Raw genomic sequence first — 17,894 nt, forward strand, 5'->3', positions numbered from 1 at the left:
ATCTCTATCGAGCCACTTCACTTTCGCGCGTCTTCCTTCCTCGGCCCTCTTGCGACCGCCACTCTACGACGTCACTTTCATTTTGCCCTTCCTCAAATCCACCACTTCGAATTGCAATCCTGGCCCTTCAACCACATGCCCCGGTCGCAGCGCATCTGTGTACAACCTGTCCTCATCGTGCGTGTGGAAGATCCCCGGCTTCCTGCACTCCAGCACATGTGGCAGGCCAGGCGGATCCGTCAAGCGGAAAATGCCCCAATCGGGATTATGTCGTGGTGCACAAACGATCGCGATGGCTTCGGGCAACATGACTTGATATCCGGAACTGGTGTGGAGATCTCGCGAGGAGAGAAAACAAGATTGCGAAGGATGAGTGTGGATCCAGCCCATGACTAGAAGGTCATTGCTGTCGCAGTAGGAGAATAGATCGATTTCACCTTGGTCGGTGGTGTCGCACGTGTCTGAGGTGGAGGTCTGGTCTGGAATGATGAGGGTGTTGATGAACAGAGCGTTGGCGATGATCGTCCCAGCGAGGATACCGCAGGTTTCGAGGTTGCGGGATGTGTTGGGGTCTGCGAGATTGAGGAATTGGGTGCGGAGGTCCGGTGGGAGGAGGACGGTGCGAAGGGGTGCACCGGCTTCGGTGAAGGCGGTTGGCTTGAAGGTGTATTTTGAGGGCACTTGGGGAGGAGATGGCGGGGGCCCGGGCGTTTCGAGAGAATCTGGTCGTGGGGGCCTGGGAGGAGGCTGACGTCTTGGAAGTCCAGAGGCGCTGTGTTTGTGAAGTGATTCCTTTGCTGGACGCGCAGGTGGAATCGGCATTGTATATCGAGATTGAGGTATGGAGGGTTGAATTGGTGGCGTATTCCATTCCATACGGCTTTCTTTCTGGGGCACTGATGGGTAATGAAATGTTGAACTCATCGACTGTTCCCCATTCGACCCATTGCGAGATCGAAGCGATTGTTGCTGCAACTGCTGGCCAACTGCCCTCACGCCGTCATCATGTCCTTGCGGAGGTCCACGCGCACCTGCATAATCGCCATAGTCTGGTGCCACGAGGCCGCGACGTCGTTCTGCTACAGTCGCGGCGGGAATGCCGGCCTCAGTCGTCGACTTTCTTGACGCATCGCGACGTCTCAATTCACGCTGAGCAAGATTGACGGCAAGTTCTCTGTTGTCCATCGCACTCAATGATGAGATTGGACTTGGAGGTCGGCTGCTCATTGAAGCAATTGAGGTTCTGCGAGAGGGATCGTATGACAGTCGTCTTGCGGCTTGGTCAAATTCCTGCTGCGCACGTTGCCTCTCTGCACTTCGTCTGTCCATCGCCTTGGCATAACGCTGGTAGTCCTGGGTGATTCGTGGTTTCCATTGTTCAAGTTTCACGAGGTTTCGCTGGACAGTCTTCCGAGCTTGTGATAATTCGAGCTTGTAACGTGGATCTCTGTAATCCGGGTGCTCAGGCAATTTGCTCAGAATGAGATCGGCATGCCGGTAAAGATATAGATAAGCAGTGGCTAAATTGCCTTCTTGCTCGCATATGGAGGCCTCGGTGAGGAGCATTTTCGCCGCTCGGAGCCATTGTTGCAGAGGACGATTTGTGTTGAACTCGAATTGCTGGGCTTCTTGCACGAGATCCTCCACACTCCTCGGAGTGGACAGAGCTGCATGGTGGCGGGACAAAGCCATTGCTGCTCCTGAGACCGCCTTCCTCCTCTTATTCGAAGCTTATAGAAAGATCATCGTCTGAGGCCAGTTGTTTGCCTCCTTGCTAGACGTGTGACTTGGGATTTGCTCAGCTGACATGGAGTCTGCCTGAGCTTTTGTGATATCGTCGGTGTCTTGAAGAAGTGCACGCCGTTTTGAGTGAGTTTGGGGGCATCTTACTTTGTTGACGAAACGTGAGGTCGTCGTCGCTGCCTGAGATGACGGGCTCGGGTGCCAAGATTTGGCAGGGTTCCTCTTTCCGCAAAAGAGCGAAACCGAAATGCATGACCTCTCCATCACGAATAATCCCGCATCGCGTCTCTGTATAGTCATCTCCTTTCCGTGCTCCTGTTAATGAGTAAGGCAGCGCAGCGACTGCTCCGCACGCCGAATGAGCTGTCTAACAAGCTGCGAGTTGTCTTCACGCCGGTTGTCACGCCTGTCCCGTCAGAGAGCTGGTCTGTTGCCGCACGCTCGAAGAAACCCCCAGCATGGGCAGCGGCAAAGAATAAAGCATCGGGAGTAAACTCCGACGAGGCCAACTCAGCCAGGAAGCAGACCGGAGGCCATGACAGACAGGTCTCTCACGGAGCAGACAGAAGCGAGAAGAATGGGCCCACTCAGTTAGAGGCAGGGCGCGTGCCGAAGCCAACAAGAAGATCGAAACCGGCTCCCAGAAATCGAACGAAGGAACGAACAAGTACAGGAACGCCTCAATCGAGTGTAGAAACTCGCGCAACCTCCGCTGTGCTGAAAGCGGCCCGGAACAGGCCAGAAGTTGTCAGCGAGCAGCTTATGGGTATGAAATCAGCTCACACTCGACTTCAGAGCTAGCGCTAACTGAAGCCTAGATGATGTACTTGAATACCTCGCACCCACTCTCGAGCAGTACAAAGGCTGTACTATTATCGATTTACATCCTGGTTCGTGTTTATGGTCGCGAAAGGTACACAATCTGCTCAGGCCGAAATGTCATTTACTCCTGGAACCAGAATCGCAATACCAGGAGTATGTAGATGACCTTTTGAACGAGCCGCAGTCGACCTATAAGCACATTGACCTGCCAGGCGCGATGCATCAAGAGATCGCGGCTACCTACAATCAGCTCTTTCAAGACGACGGGCCCATTCCAGTCTCAAACCGCGCCTCAAACTCCGGGCCATTGAGCGCAAACCCTCCCATTCTCGTCATAGGGAGTCTGAACCGAAGGAAGAGCCTCAAATACAGCGGCAAATCTTTCAGCGGCTCGGTAGCGTCAATCTACCACTTCTGTTATGGCGCATTAGTGAACGACTATATGCATCGGTCAGGTCCCGTGAGAATGCTGCTCTGGACTCCGGAACAAGATAGAATACACTTTCTTCCACAGAGAGCCATGTACAGGAACAATTCTGAAGCTACTGTCTCCATGGGCATGCATGTTCAGACTGCAGTTGCCGTGGAACAAATCATTGCGAGAAGGAAATTGAACGAATGGAGTTCTCGATCGAGATGGAGTGGCTTTCATTTGGCCAGTGAAGACATGGTCCGAGCCCGAGCTGAGCAATATGGCATGAAGGTGCCGGAAGGCCGACAGCTTTTCCAGTTGGGTTCAGATGGCAAAGGCAGCTCCAAAAAGCAGGCTGCCAAACACTCTCCATATGAGATTCGGTACGAAACGAAGGAGCAAGTTGGGGAAGCACTTGACGAGCTTCTACGGCGTTGGAACGAGCGCACCACAGGGCGGCGCTATCCAATCAAGACTGATCTTCCGCACGGCAAAGTCCCCGTCGAAAAATTATACCAGTATCTTACATTTCCGGAGCTGGCGGATGCTTTATGTGAAGATCCATCCAAATCGTTCAAGGCTGCGGCACGAACCAGAACCCGGTCAGACTCGGGAATACAACACGGATCACTGCCAAAACTAGAGATGGAGTCGTCGGCATGGAAGGGTAAGCCGGGCAACTTGACCATGCTGACCGGTACCGACGTCAGGATTGCCTTTTTTGCCGATGCTGCTCTCTGTGGCATCAGCCTCGAGCTCCATTGCAAAATCCTCGAGGATCAAGGCATCGATGTCACCGAGCTGAAGAAAAGCCTTGTAAAATTTGCCGACACGATCGTGGAACAGGTTGAACGCAAAAGACAAGTCTACTACGCGGACTTCCACCGACTTGTAGATGACTGGACGTCTTTCTTCGCGCCCTCACAACTTCTGATGGCAGATAGAAGGCACTATGAGCCACTTCAGGCAGATCCAGCTGATTTCAACGCAAATCAGAATCTTTGCTTGTTGGACTGCATACCGACAAATTGCGACCTCGAGGTTCCGGGATTGGCGGACCGTCCAAAGGCCGCGCTCGCTTGCAGGGATATCATCAACTTCTTGTACCAATACAGGGGGCAGAGCGTGACATCTGCGCTCGAGAAGTTGGCACCCAATGCGTCGACGGATTTGGTCAACTTGGTGCCTGCAATCACAGATCCGAGGAAGGGTGGCAGACTTGATCCGAAGCATCTGAAGGTTCGGCAGCTGACGTGCGAAATGCTGGAAGGACTGACAAGAGCCTGGTTCGAATGGCCATTCAAGCCCGATGGCTGGGAGGTGAGTATCTTGATGTCGGATGGTGACTACTCGAGGACAGGCAGTACGGGACCTCTGACGCCTGAAGCTGTAACTGCTAGCGATGATGGCGATACACTCGACTAGATCGCAAGAGCCCGCTTGATGTATCATAGTGTACAAATACAAATGCCTGTACTATGACTCCATTGGCTGTGATCCTCACCTCCCTTCAAATGTCCATGCGGGCGAATCAGAGATATTCAATTTCGCATTCAAAAACAAAGACAGTGGGAGGTAATACAAGGAGATACTCTTGGCCATTTTTGCGCGAGCAGCTGGTGTAATGATTTCGAAAGGCCGCAACCCGAATTCTCATCGGAATCTATTCCTGGTCGACATTTAGCTAAAACTAGCTGATCGCGCGCAGCGTCAACTCCACCGTGGCGAATGTGCCGGCAGAAACAGGCATAGCCCTCAGCAATGTCGGGCCAATGCCTCTCCAGAAACCCAAAGCACCCTCTTGCGCGAAGGTCTGCGCGAAAGCATTCCTCATCGTCTTATACCTCTGTTTCTCCCCAAATCCGTCGGTCTGCATCTTCGACTTGATCACATCGAAAGGATACGATGCAATCCAGAGCATTTCACCAGCCAGACCACCGTAGAACGCGACTTTCCATGTTGGAACTTCTTTTCGGAGAATGGAGTTGCGTTTCGCATCTTGGTTCATTAGGTACTCGAACGTGAGGAACCAGGCTCCGTATGCTTGGGCTTCTCGGAGGAGGGTCACGGATGTTCCGCGGTAGACTCCTGTCGCTCCAAGTTTGCGAATCACGTCGAGTGGTCCGTTGTAAAGCTTTCCAGCGCCGTGCGGTTGTGTCTGCAGCCGGATACGGATGTGCTCGATTGGAGAGGAGAGGACTGTGTTTGCGATTCCGGCGAATGCCCCAGCTGCGTAGTATTGGCCATAGCTGAGTGGTTGTGGAATCGCGTTGCCCAGTGTCTTGTTGACCTTTGATGCATTCGATGCTTCGAATGCTCGTTTGGCGTAGTTGAAGGCTCCGAACTGTACTGAGACGCAGGCACCGATACCAATCAATGGAGTGAGGGTGCCCTTGTAGAAGGCCGACGCGCCTTCATTCTTGAGAATTCGTGATGCACAGTCTAGAGCGCCTTTGTATTCTGATGTCGTCTGTAATCGCACTTTCACGATATCTGGTGGCAATTAGAATTTTATCTTGGTTCCGAGGATCGAGTCTAGCTCACCAAAAGGTTGTCCTGCAGTCCTGATTAGTTTTCATTCTGTGCATTGTGCCTAGGTGTTCGTGAGAAGAGGCGATGTGTCCAGGCCAGCGTCTTGAAGACGAAAATGTGTATTATGAGAATGCACGGTCAGAGCCATATCTTACCAATGAGTACTTGGGCGATTCCACCGACTGCACCAGAGAAGAGATCCTTGGCCACATTTGCAGCGCCGCCGACCTCGCCTGCCTCTTCCAACGCGTCGGCCATGGTCACGACTTCCTGACCTTGGAACGCTGGTCACTCGACTTTGCGGTTGTGGTGCAAAGTGTGCAATGGCGATTATGGCAATTTCAACGACGTGCAGTGACTTGGTCAAAACAGTGATCGCGCAATTCCGCATTGACTGTTTCGCGTCAAACTCCCCGTTTCGGGCACTAATTGCAAATCCGAGATCGCTGCTGATAACCAGCCACAACTCAAATCGCTTTGAGGCGGTGCAGCAATCATGGCGTGAGACCAGCGAAGGTTTCGCAGCAAAACGCCAGCTGAGACGGGCGTGGGCTGAGCAGATCCTTCCTCTGGCCGAGCTGCAACAGCACGATCTAGATTCTCGTAGCGGTCAAGTATAATAGAGTGTCTTTCCCTCACCTGCAGCTCACTTCATTCGCATCCTCACATCACAGCTTCATCACTTTCGAAAAAGATCTTTTGCGAAACAGCAACTCACAGCGTCATGGATCCCAACTATAATAATAACTCTGGTGCGAGCGGCATGAACAACAACAACTACAACAACAATAACAACATGGGCTACAACCAAAATTCTGGCATGGGTGGTGGGAACAACAATATGAACCCCAACTACAACTCGGGTATGAGCGGCGGCAACAACAGCGGCCAGCCGAAGGAAGACTATCTCGACAAGGGTACGGCATCTCTTTGCGCAGAATTTTGACAATCGCTGACAAGCTATAGCTGTTGATGCTGTGGAGAAGAAGCTGGGTGCAATGACTGGCCACAATGTCGACCCAAAGAAGTACAGAGCGCAAAATGAGAAGTTCACGGACAAGCTTCGTGGTCTTTTTGAATCGAAGTCGGGCAAGAAGGCAAGGCTGTCAGTATCCTTTGTCGAACAGCATGTGCTAATGATTGTGCAGCTTCCCAGCAAATTCTCCAACTGAACACGACTACCATTTGATACCCGCCGGGTTATGAGGAGCACGGCACTTTGAACCATGAACGAGATACGATGATACCAGTATAGCAACATGATTTACAACAACAGAATTTCGGTCGCTTTACTTCTCATTCGCCGAATTGTCGGCGCACGACCAACTTGCTCCTTTGCTTGCGTTCTGCGAAATCGCGGTCCCCGATGCATAAAGTCCGATACCACAAATCGCAGCTCCAAGCGCGAAGATTGCGAAGTTTGCAATTGTCAGCGAGCTCTTTCGCCAGTTCTTGAACCACATGCCATAATTAATGTATAGCCAAAGAATACCTAATCAAGTCAGCAGTAACTCACAGAATCCGAGGCAAAGGGTGAAACTCACCAGAGATACCGTATGTAAACCAGGATGCGAACAGAGAGGAGATCAATGAGAGCAAATCGTTGAAGTTTGGAATACTTTCGGCAATAACCCAGGCAATGACCCAGAGTGTGCCAATGATCGCCAACCACGAGCCGACTGCGAGCCAAGTTCGAGTGCCCATGTGCTTCGTGCCACGGAAGATCCTCAAATAGATATACTTCGAAGCGACGTGCGCGTATCTTTAAAAGTCAGTCTCAGAACAACGACATCGCCTTTGGCTTTAGTACTAACATCACACCGGCAATAACGATTGTCGGTAGAGCAATCCCGTAAGCCACTTTTTTGACAACAGGTGTGGTTGATCCCAGAGCCGGCGAAGCCACTTCAGGTCCCGCGTAACGATAGATGACGATTGCCGCGACGACATACAAGCTGATGTCCCACACTTGCAAGAAGATAAGCGCTTTTGGAAAGTCCTTTGGATCCTTCAATTCGGAGATGAAGGTGAAGAACGCAACATGTCCGGCGTATGCAAAGATGATATTCGTGACGGCCTGGAAAGCTGGTGCAAAGCCCACCACAACAGTAGCTTTTACCACTGGGTCCGGCTTCTCTATGCCCACTCCAATCATGGTAATGAAGACGGCGGCAACAATGCTGATGAACGCTGGAAATGCCCTGTCAGCAAGAATTCGAGACGATGCGGGCAGAAGGATACTCACACGCAATAGACAAATAACTGACGTTCTTTAACGTACGCGGCAACGTGAACAAGAACAGAATTATTGTCCCTACAACTGCCCAGACAATCGTGCAAGTCGCGTGTCCCGTGATGGCGTTGAAAGCAATCGTGAACGTCAAGACATGACTTCCCATCGTGAAGATCAAGAAAATGACTTGGGCAGCACCAAAGACTTCTCTTCCAATTGGCCCAAGAAGCACCTGACCCACATCGGCCATGTTATGCACCCAAGGATATCGCAGCTTGAATTGGTACATCGTGTAGCCCGTGTATGTTGCCACAATACCCAAGCCGATGATCATAATCACTCCAGGAACCATACCCACAGCCGCGAGGACGGATGGGAGAGACAGAATACCGAGGGAGATCGTTTCTGCAATCATTACCATGGCAGCTTGCCACCAGGTCATGGTGCGGTATTTGACTTCGGAGTCTTCTTCATCGCCAAACGGGTCTTCATCTTCCTTGCTGTTGTCCCAGAATGAGCTTCGTCGGCGTCCGCCATCGTATTTGGGTGGATTCTGTTCTCGCGAAGCGACTTTCTCGACGTGACCATCGTCGACCGAGGGCTTGTGACCGTCGTCAATCGAATACTTCGTATCATCGGCCATGTTTGTATGTCAACTTGGACAATATATCTCCTGCCAGCAGACCTCCTCTGAGGAATCGAATGCGGTGCAGCAAGAGAATAAGGTGGAGCACACGAGGTAAAGCGAAGAGCAGTGCTAGTACTGATGTACAAGAAGGTAGACATACGCCGATCTCATCCTCCTCATGACCACGAGACAAGAGCCTCCTCCATCATCATACCGCCATCATAATAAGAGCAGTTCCCCAAGTGCATGTACCTAATACGCAGAGGATCACCAACGCAAGCGAGAGCAACGACCATCGCGTGCCGCCTGGGTGATCAGAGTTCACGCACCAACTGCCACGAGCCTCGCACAGCACAGTCGTGCCTACCAACACAAGGGCACCACAAAACGGCAACACGCAACAGAATGCGGTGCACTCGTAGTGGGCGGTGATCGAATGGTCGTGAGCCGCACAACAAGCAAGACATGACGTCGCTGGTACATGTAGAGGATTTGAGCTTGACGCCGATCCGCTTGGCTTTCCGAAAAGCACGCATGCTTGACGAGGCTTGCCATCGCTTCTGCAATTCTTGGAAACGGGCCCTAGTTGCGGACAGCAAAATGAAAATTGGGAAATGCACTCATCTTTGCAATCACCCTCGCAAACTGGATTCCACAGCTGCCTGGCTTGTCGAGACAGGGCGCCTTAGCTACGCTGCATAAGGTGGAGATACTAGGATCGAAGGGGTATCCGAGTTCTACGGGTAGAGGAGCACGGAGTCTCAATCCTGGGTTCTGTTTTGCTTTCCGGCAGTAGAGGCCTTTTCCTGCAGAGCGTGTGTCGCGGGAATGCTGAAGGGAGGAAACGGCAAAAGCGTGTGAAGAAGTTGGATTTGTGACGAGCGATATCTCATCTCGAACGCATCATGCATCGTGTCTACCTCTTTTGGCCTTCGCGCTCATCCATCGATACATCCATGCATGCATCATCACGTTTCGTAGCACTTAACCAACTAGAAAGTCAACAACAGAAAATTAGACGAGGGACGCGACTGCGCATCCTTTCGCAGCGCGAACGCGGCGTTGTATTGATGGCTGGACCAGTATGTGCTCATATCTTCTGAAGCCATCGCTGCGTATGCATGCCTCTAATCCGTGTCTTCGTGATGCCCATTAATCGAGGCCTAGAGGGACTCAACTTGTTTCACCCGAAGAAAGCTCTGACAGTTTGCTGTGTCTCCGCCGGAAGAGAGCTTAAGAGTTGGTTGGCGTCGAGTCCGGCTGTCGAGATCAGCTTGCGACCCGCGCCAACGATTCGTTGAGCCATGGCTCCTTGCAGAGTTTCGGCTTCAAGTGCTTGCGCTATGAAGGTGAAGCACTGAGCTGCTTTGTTCATGACTGCTGGGTTTTGTCTGCGCAATATTAGCAATGTGTCCACTAGCTGGCATGCAAGAGAGCGACTTACTCGTCAATTAGCTGCGCCAAGAAGCTGTATGCATATGGCGCTGCTTCCTCGTCATTCACGACCGGCAATGTATCGACCCAGTGTGTGACGACTTCAGGAACATTTTGCACCTTCTTGTTGTTGAAGTGTAGGACCTTGGCGATTGAAGCGCAGGCGTTTTCAGTGGCGAATGCATCATCATCACTTCTGGCATTTGGTCGTTGTGTGACCTCGAACAGGATGGGCAGACTGCCGGCCGCGAACTCCGACCACTGGTCACCGCCCTTGTGAGCAGCAACACCGACACCGTAACAAGCTGCTTGTCTGTTTGCAGCAGCATCGTCACGCATGCCGTCGACAAGGGGCTGAGCGATATGCGAGTAATAGTTCCACGAAGCAGGTCCGCAGAACTCGAGCACATCGTCCAGAATGCAAAGCGCCCATTGGCGCTGTGTTGGGTCTGCGTTGGTGACAAAAAGGTCGTAATAATTCAAAAGCCGTTCCCAGTGAGGCAGGAAGCTTTGCCCTTGATGCTTGAAGATTGTGTGGAAAGCCTTGTTCATGTCGGAGAGTAGTGTTTGGTCGTCCTCAACCGCGAATTCGTAGTCCTCCCCGGGTTCCTCGCCATCCTCGCGCTCTTTGGCTTCATCCTCTCGTTCCTTGACACGTTTCTGATAGTCTTTGAGAACAGACTCTGCAGATGAGATGAACAAGGCCATGTGATCGTTGGACAGGCAATCCTTCCCAGAGACCTCGACAGATTCGTAAAAGCACTGGTACATTTCGGCGAGAGTTTCGATTGCGGGTTCAGTCTCGAGAACTTCAAGCACTTTCTCGATCGTGCCCTTCCACAAAGTCATATACTCGTTCGAGTTGAGGCCATATGCAACCTTGAATGAATTGAGCAGTTGCGGCACAGCCTTGGCGGAAGCAACCCGAACAGGGTCGTGGAAGAAGAAGGCAAGACCGGGAATGGCGACCTTGTCCATAATCTCGAGTACGTATGGCGCAAATCCAGCCTCGAGGTTCTGAGCGTACACTGTGATGAGTTCAATGGCCATAAATTTGTCGTCCAAGGTGCTGGTCTTGATGCCAATATATTTACCCTTGAGGGGTACAAGTTCCCAGCCCTCTTCTTGCTCAATCTGTTGTACGTTCTCTTCATCATCCAGAAGCTGAATGTCTGCTTTGGCTTGCGCAAGCTTCATGAGAGGCGGCATAACAGTCTTCAGGTAGGGCACGAAGTCCTGACCAAGAACGCGACACATACGACCCCAGCAGTGCAAAAGGTAGCTTTCTTGAGGGTCGTCATGGTCCGTGATGCCTTGCTGCACGCCACCAAGTAGGTTGACGAGGTTGATGGCATCCTGACCCATGCGCTCCTTGCCAACGGCCAAAGCGATGAGCGTAGCACACTCCATGGCTTTAGCGCGTAACAATCTCTTCTCGCGGTCATTTGGCTCCTGGAGAACGCTGAAGAGTGCTGGCATGAGTTCCGGATACCACTTGCCGAACGTGCTCTCTGCGGAGTCTGCAACTGTAGCGATTGTTGACAGAGCCTGCTCTTGCACAAATCGCTTGGGACTTCTGAGCAGTTGCATGAGGTTAGTGAGCAGTCGGTCCAGATATGGCTCGAGGATCTCCTTTTCGGCCTCCTCGCAGAAGTTGACCAGGGCTGCAGCCGCATGCGACTGCACCCTCGGCTCTGGCGCTCCCAATGTTTCGATGAGCGCGGGAAGAACAATGCCGTGATATTTGGTCTGCATGGTTCCCTTGAAGTCTGTGCTCATCTGTCCCAGAGCGTTGCAAGCAGCCCATCGAACACGAGGGTGCACATCGCGCAGAGTAGGCAGGAGCAGCTGCAGAACCTGGTCCAGTTCATTTTCCATGATATCGGCACAGCCTTCACTGATGGCTGAGATACACATCAGGGCAGCGTGCTTGTCTCTCCAGTTGTTCGATTGCAACATTCGTGGAAGCCAAGTGAATGTCGGGGGCAGCAGGTCTTTTCCGCCAATCTTGTTAGCGAGACGGTCCATGGTCTGCTCACCAGCGACATGATTCGAATCGCTCTCGTCGAAATCCACGTCTTCCTGTGCGTTCCATTCTTCAGCGTCGTCGTCATCTTGGCCAACATCTGTCATCATTGACAGACACTGCGTGACCATATCGTTGATGTAATTCTTGTCCGATTTGCACAGCTTAGGATTGTAGTCGGCGAACGTAGCCATGAGCTCGAGCGCGTTTTGCCGTGCCTGGTCATCCAGCTCTTTGTCCGCGATCATTTCGATCGTGACTGTCACAAGCGGGCCAAAAACTCCCTTAAAGGCCTTCGATGCGACTTCAGCGAGCTCAATGACGGCCATTAGAGCCTCGGTCAGGCCTTCTGAGTCGCGCGCCTCTTTCAGTGGCACAAGCGTTCCCAGAATATCCGGTATCAGGCCATAGTATTTCGGTTGTGCCTTTTTGTTGAGCGACTGGAAGAAGGCAGAGAAAGCCTTCATGGTTGCTATTCTGACCTTCATGTCCTCGTCTTTGATGCCCTTTTGGAACACTTGTATGATCACGTCTTCGTGCTGTCTCTCAATGATGCCCGGAGTGGCCTCGAAGATGCGGAAGGCACTCTCTCGCACATCTGCGTCTGTACTCTGACTCGCCTGGTACAACGCGTTGAGCAGATCTGGCCATGTGTCACGGCCACCATCGAGTCCGGGGATGCTCTCGTCGGTGTATTGTCTCGCGATCTCGGCGACAGCATCTGCAATTTTGTGTCGGACCGTCTTATTCTGCTCGCCGGCGTAGCTTTGTAGAAGCTTCGTTCGGATTTGGACCTTCGAGTTCGCGTTCAGCTGGAGAAAGATCTCCTTGTTCTCCCCGGACGACGCTTCTTTCGTGGTTCGCGTGGCTATTCTTCGAAAGATGACTGCCGAAAAACTCCTCGTCTAGTCTTGATTAGGTGTCGCTCACAAGCTGACGCGTCAAAACTGTGCTTTCTGCCACTCACACTCTCATCGTTCGCGCCCTGCATCTGCTCGGCCAAGCCCATCAGGAGCAGGTCCGGTCGTTGTTGCACCCATTCATTGTTGAGCTGCTCTTCCGCTGCACTTCTCGCCGTGTTGTCGGTGCTCTGCAAGCCCTGGAGTAGTTGTGCCAGTGCAGAATGCACTTCGGCCGGTAACACTGACATGACTGTGTCGCGCTGTTGTTTATGACGGTCCCACTTCTCAGCAGTGCTTGTCACTTATCAACGTGCCCATGCAACTTCACGTCGTCGGTCGTTCGGGCGGTCGTCGCGTAGGGATGGTTCTGTGAATGTTTCGCAACCCGAGTTCGGGTGTGGGTTGTGGGTAGCAGGGAAGCGCGACTATTTGTGTTGTGAACAAAAAATGGTCGATCTGAAGAAAGGGTCCGCGTCCCGCCTCGTCTCTTTCCCACCAACTGACGCCTCGGCGGCAAGTGTGCCGATCTATGTATTTAATCCTTGCACGACAGCGCACTTGCTGCGTCTTGGCCACCTCGAAACGACGATGTAAAGATCGAGCGGGCAGTAGTTGGCGTATGTACCAATGCAGCCATCACGCCGCCCTTGCAACACCCTGTCTGTGGCAGCCCCGTCCGTTGAATCCATTCCTCGAGTTGCCCTGGCAGAAAGTTGGCCCTCACTTCGCACAGAACATCTGTCGTTCATCTCAATTACAACGCACTACCTGGTTCTAAGTACAACTGCGTGGCCAAGCTTCGTCGCGAGCATCTCGCTGAGCCCTCAACTCCGACTTGCTCTGTCCATCCCATGAGTATCAAACTACAGCTCGTGCCATGAAGCCAAGAAAACTAAACACCTTCCCTTTCCACCCTTAATGCTTTAGTCAACTGCCTGTGGTCAGACTTGGGGGTATCGCGAAAACGCAAGAAAACTGCAATCTGCCCCGCCCCGCTGAACGCCCTGAAGAACCCGCCTCATTGAAAATCATGCTCGTACTGTTTCGCGCCCAACGCGATCATTGTGACGACCGCGCACCCCGTTCGGTCGCCTTGAGCCGCGTACATCGTCCAATATACGTCGTATCCAGAAAAAGACGCACCCCCGTGAGTAGTCTTTTGTGCTTCGGAATATCCAGTTGTAGATAGTGACGTTTCGTCCTGCCGTGGTACTTGACCTGATCACAAATCCGTAAATGGCTCTTGTGTTGGTCCGGGTTAACTCTGCAAATGGCCGGGTATCAATATTTGAATAGGACCACGACTTCCCGAGTATGCCTCTGTGCATGGCCTTTCCGTCGGCTGCTGGCTATCACGGTGCTCCTGCCACCTTCACGAAGCAGTCAACTTCGTAATTGTTAAAGCTGCGCATAGATCTGCATGCGCTATCGTGGGATAATCCGGCATGGGAGCGAGACCTCTTTTTCTGAACACCCTGCCCTAGTGTCCAGACTCGTGTGTTGGGGTCAAGCATGATATGCGAGCCACTTTCCTAGATTTACCGCATAGTCGGTTTGCAACTTTCAACTGTTGTCTGGGCTGAGCGGGGGGCTCAAGGGGGCGTCCGCGTCTGCAGACCCGTTCTTTTCGGGATCCATGCCGTTCGTTTGTGCCGTAGGCATCTGTAGCTTGAGTGGTTGAATCGGTTTGTTGTTCGCCATCTCCTCAAGCTTGCGCTTCTTTTTAGCTGCCTGAGCTTGTTCTCTAAGCGGTCTCTTGCGTGGTGAAGTGATCTTTCCAGTGGGGGGCAACCGAGGTTTAGGGAACTTCTGCTTCAACGGCAAATCCTCATCTTCCACAAGTGCGTCTTCGCGAGAGCTACGCAACTTGGTGCGGAAATAATCCTGAACCAGACCAATTTGCTGTGGCAACGTGTCTTGCGAGATGGAATCATATGGGGTCGGCGGCTCAAAGACCAGGCCACCGCTCGTGATCGGCCCTTGGTTTTGTGCCTGGTATTGAGCATGCATGCGATTTTGCAGCAGATGCAGCGGCACGCTGAGAGACTCCAGTCCGAATTCTTCAGCCAGGCCAAGCTCACGGAAACCGAAGAAGTCTTCATCAAGGTCTTCAGCGAAGTCGCCTCCCACAAATTGTTCGCTGCCATCGTTGAAAGCACCAACGCCATCTGCGCCAGCATGATCGCCCAGAGCGGGTCGCTTGAAAGAGTCAGCAAGGGCGGAGACAAACAGTACAGCATTCGAACTTACCAGGAGATCCGCCAAGTGCGATTTCATCCTGTCATGCATGACGCCCAGCTTATTGCCCTGCCTTTCAACATCGTCCTTGATCCATGACTCCAGAGTCTCGATGTCTAACCCGTTCTCATCGAGAGTATGCAGTACTTGCTCCTCGACTGTGAATTGTGCAGCAGCGCCATTCTGCGGAGGTTGCTCGTGATACTGCTTGATTGTTTTTCCAATCTTCATGAAGTAGTCGATCGCGACGTCCGTCATGGAATCGAGCGCGGAAGGCTGATAGTCCTCAAAACCTGCGTGATAGAAGATCTTGCCAATAGACTTCTGCAAAGCATCTCGATTGAGCCAAGGCGCAAGCAAAGGACCGTCTTCGGACACTACCACGGTGCCTGGGTCCTGCTCTTCAAAGGGCTGCGGCTCATACTTCTGAAATTGGTTTTGATAGGTCTGTGAGATATTAGCATCTTCGAACATGGCTGCCTTGTTAGTGTTACTCACCTGTGCTTGAATTTGCATCTGTTTGACGACACCAATTTTCGCACAGACTTTCCGTGTCTCTTGCATCTGGCGGATGTTGGCTTCCATCTTCTTGTTGAGTGCGCCGGGTGCAACACGATAGGTCTCTTTGGCAAAGTATCGCATGAACTCGTCAGTCTGTGGCACAACGTATCCCTCAGAATCTGTCATCCACTTCCACTTCGGGTTCAGGTCTGGTATCGCAGAGAGCGGGTGGTAGTAATCAGGCAGTGTGGAGTCTTCTTCGCCTTCTATGCCCTCTGCCAATGTCTCGCCGCCAGCTGTCGCATCAGCTTCGCCGCTCTCAGCTCCTTCTGAAGCATCAGCATCAATCACTGGCTTATCAGAGATCATCTTCTGTTGCCGAATCCATCTTCGCATGCCAGCTTTGCTGCGTAGTAGTGCCGGCTCTTCCGGGTTCAGGTGCTCGCCACGGAATAGTCTATTGCGCTCCGCTGCAGCTTGTGCTCGGTCTTTCTTCGTGACTTGTTTCCAGGTCTTGAACTCAGTGTCGTCCTCATCCGGATCTTCTGTGCCAGCGCTGATGACAGAAGGGCCATCAACATCCATAAGATCAGCTTGGCTGCTCGCGCCAGCAGCACCGTGAATCCCATTTGGCATGGGTGTTGTCAAGCCAGGAGGTGGTGTGTTGAAGCCTGCAGAAGCAGCATCGGGTATCTCAGAGTCGGCCCGCAGCTGATCGTTGCGCAAATTCGAGGCTTGCGAATGCAGAGCTGGTTTCGTGTCGGGGGCAGGTGTCGCAGAAGTGTCTTCAACGGCCACAGATGGACCGCTAATGCTTTTCCTGGTAGAGCTCGTTGGGCCTCCCTTCTTTGGGGCTTTGCGACCTCGCGATGCCATAATAGGTGCATCGTCATCATCACTCTCCTCGTCTCCCGCGTGCAGCCGGCGTTCCTCTGCCTCAACCTCTGCTCGATCGCGGACCACAATCTCAGGGATCAGGGGCGTGAGCTTGTCCGTCTCTTTGCGCATGTAGAGGGCTTTCTTCCTTAACGGATGCGCTGGCTCTGCATTGTACTTCAAGCAATTTGTCCAGATCAGATTTAGGTCGTCAACGAATTCTTTCTTGCTCTTATATGCGAGCTGCTTCAGCTTTTTGATCATGGTGCCGATGTCCATGGGTTTTGTGATAATCGTGTAGTAGTCCGGTGCCTCACGCTTACTGACACGAGTGAGGAATGGCTGTGCATATTCCGTCATCGCCTTGAGCTCCATCAGGACCTTCTCGGCAGCCTCATAGAGCTCTTCTTGTCCGACGCGATCTTCGCTCGCCCATTTACTACGCCCTTTTCGGACCTCCGAGATGAGTGTGCGCAGTTGATTGTCCGATGCCTTTACCATGTCTCTCTTCGCATCTATGCGAGCAATCAAGTGCTTCAGAGTCAGACTCGATGCCCCGAGGTCAGCACTTCCTAGCGTTCCCTGCGTTGTTCCACCGGACGCAGCTGGCGCGTTCGAGGTGTTGGTATTATTTTGGGCATTGGAACCCCCAGATATCTCATTGTCCACTTCACGATCCAACTCATCAAGCTTCTGCTGCTCCAGCATTGCATCGCGGTCGTTTTCCAGTGTATAGAACATGCTTTGGAAGCTGTATTTTGCAGCATCGGCCGCCGCCTTTTTCTCCTGCTCCAGTTGCTTGCGCACATCTTCTGATGTCTTTGCCTGCTCTGATGTGGTGGTTGTGCTATGCTTGAGAGTGATCGGGGTCGCTGGTTTGACTGCGGGTGCTGGTGATCGGACTGCGTGCGGAGAGACACCGTTGGGCAAAAGCGTTTTTGCTTTCAACTTCAAAGGACTTTCCTTGTCGGTTTCTTCATCATCCTCATCGTCCTCGTCGTCATCTCCATAGTCATCGTCGATCTGGCGGGCGGCCTTCCGAGGGGCGGAGGCTTTCACGCTTTGCACGGCGCTGGGCGCGGCGGGTGGTGGCGATTCGCTCGGTCGCTTGGTCGCGCGCCTTTCATTTCCGTTGGCAAAGAGTGCGCTCAACCTGGCTTCCGCGGCCTCCATACGCGCTTTGAGCATGATATGGGTCGCATCCTCATCCCCCTCATCCTCCCCATTCGCCGTGGTGGCCGTCATGCTTGATACGCGATGCGCAATTCCATTGGCGCCATTGACCGCGCGATGTATGCCATTGAGCGCAGGCCGCGACGGCGTGGAGCTCATGTCCTGCGCTCCGCTACGTCGCGAGTGTGGTGAATGGGTGCTCCCTCATGAGTTTCGGCAGGTGATACGTGCGGAAGGGGGTTGAAAAGGGCACCATGGGGATCCAGAGTGTCGAAGGAGTCTACACTCGAAATGCGAAGACGGTCGGTGATGATTCCGCGATGGACTCGATGGAAGTGCAGTCTACGCGTGGAGTGAGGTCGCTGAACTCGCTC

At 52.7% G+C, this 17,894-nt stretch overlaps 7 protein-coding genes across 7 annotated transcripts; 2 read left to right on the plus strand and 5 right to left on the minus strand.

Annotated features, from left to right (window-relative positions):
- Positions 1-63: 63 nt before the first annotated feature.
- Positions 64-1,692, minus strand: CKM354_000171200 (uncharacterized protein; the record flags this gene model as incomplete). The annotated part of the gene is made up of 1 exon (XM_044796844.1): positions 64-1,692. One exon carries the CDS (start codon positions 1,690-1,692, stop codon positions 64-66), a length of 1,629 nt encoding a protein of 542 aa, XP_044652779.1.
- Positions 1,693-2,064: 372 nt separating this feature from the next.
- On the plus strand, positions 2,065-4,402 carry CKM354_000171300 (uncharacterized protein; the record flags this gene model as incomplete). The annotated part of the gene is made up of 2 exons (XM_044796845.1): positions 2,065-2,509; positions 2,562-4,402. The coding sequence occupies 2 exons, from the start codon at positions 2,065-2,067 to the stop codon at positions 4,400-4,402; spliced, it is 2,286 nt and encodes a 761-aa protein (XP_044652780.1).
- A 265-nt stretch (positions 4,403-4,667) lies between these two features.
- Positions 4,668-5,767, minus strand: CKM354_000171400 (uncharacterized protein; the record flags this gene model as incomplete). Its single annotated transcript, XM_044796846.1, has 2 exons — positions 4,668-5,470; positions 5,665-5,767. 2 exons carry the CDS (start codon positions 5,765-5,767, stop codon positions 4,668-4,670), a joined length of 906 nt encoding a protein of 301 aa, XP_044652781.1.
- A 466-nt stretch (positions 5,768-6,233) lies between these two features.
- Positions 6,234-6,681, plus strand: CKM354_000171500 (uncharacterized protein; the record flags this gene model as incomplete). The annotated part of the gene is made up of 3 exons (XM_044796847.1): positions 6,234-6,426; positions 6,476-6,606; positions 6,658-6,681. The coding sequence occupies 3 exons, from the start codon at positions 6,234-6,236 to the stop codon at positions 6,679-6,681; spliced, it is 348 nt and encodes a 115-aa protein (XP_044652782.1).
- Positions 6,682-6,798: 117 nt separating this feature from the next.
- Positions 6,799-8,385, minus strand: CKM354_000171600 (uncharacterized protein; the record flags this gene model as incomplete). The annotated part of the gene is made up of 4 exons (XM_044796848.1): positions 6,799-7,001; positions 7,054-7,271; positions 7,324-7,699; positions 7,755-8,385. 4 exons carry the CDS (start codon positions 8,383-8,385, stop codon positions 6,799-6,801), a joined length of 1,428 nt encoding a protein of 475 aa, XP_044652783.1.
- A 1,168-nt stretch (positions 8,386-9,553) lies between these two features.
- On the minus strand, positions 9,554-12,980 carry CKM354_000171700 (uncharacterized protein; the record flags this gene model as incomplete). The annotated part of the gene is made up of 3 exons (XM_044796849.1): positions 9,554-9,761; positions 9,815-12,735; positions 12,798-12,980. The coding sequence occupies 3 exons, from the start codon at positions 12,978-12,980 to the stop codon at positions 9,554-9,556; spliced, it is 3,312 nt and encodes a 1,103-aa protein (XP_044652784.1).
- Positions 12,981-14,295: 1,315 nt separating this feature from the next.
- On the minus strand, positions 14,296-17,679 carry CKM354_000171800 (SAGA histone acetyltransferase complex subunit SPT7; the record flags this gene model as incomplete). The annotated part of the gene is made up of 3 exons (XM_044796850.1): positions 14,296-14,931; positions 14,983-15,417; positions 15,469-17,679. The coding sequence occupies 3 exons, from the start codon at positions 17,677-17,679 to the stop codon at positions 14,296-14,298; spliced, it is 3,282 nt and encodes a 1,093-aa protein (XP_044652785.1).
- Between the last annotated feature and the right edge of the window lie 215 nt (positions 17,680-17,894).

The sequence above is a fragment of the Cercospora kikuchii genome (assembly GCF_019650295.1).
Source record: "Cercospora kikuchii DNA, contig_00001, whole genome shotgun sequence".
NCBI lineage: Eukaryota > Fungi > Ascomycota > Dothideomycetes > Mycosphaerellales > Mycosphaerellaceae > Cercospora > Cercospora kikuchii.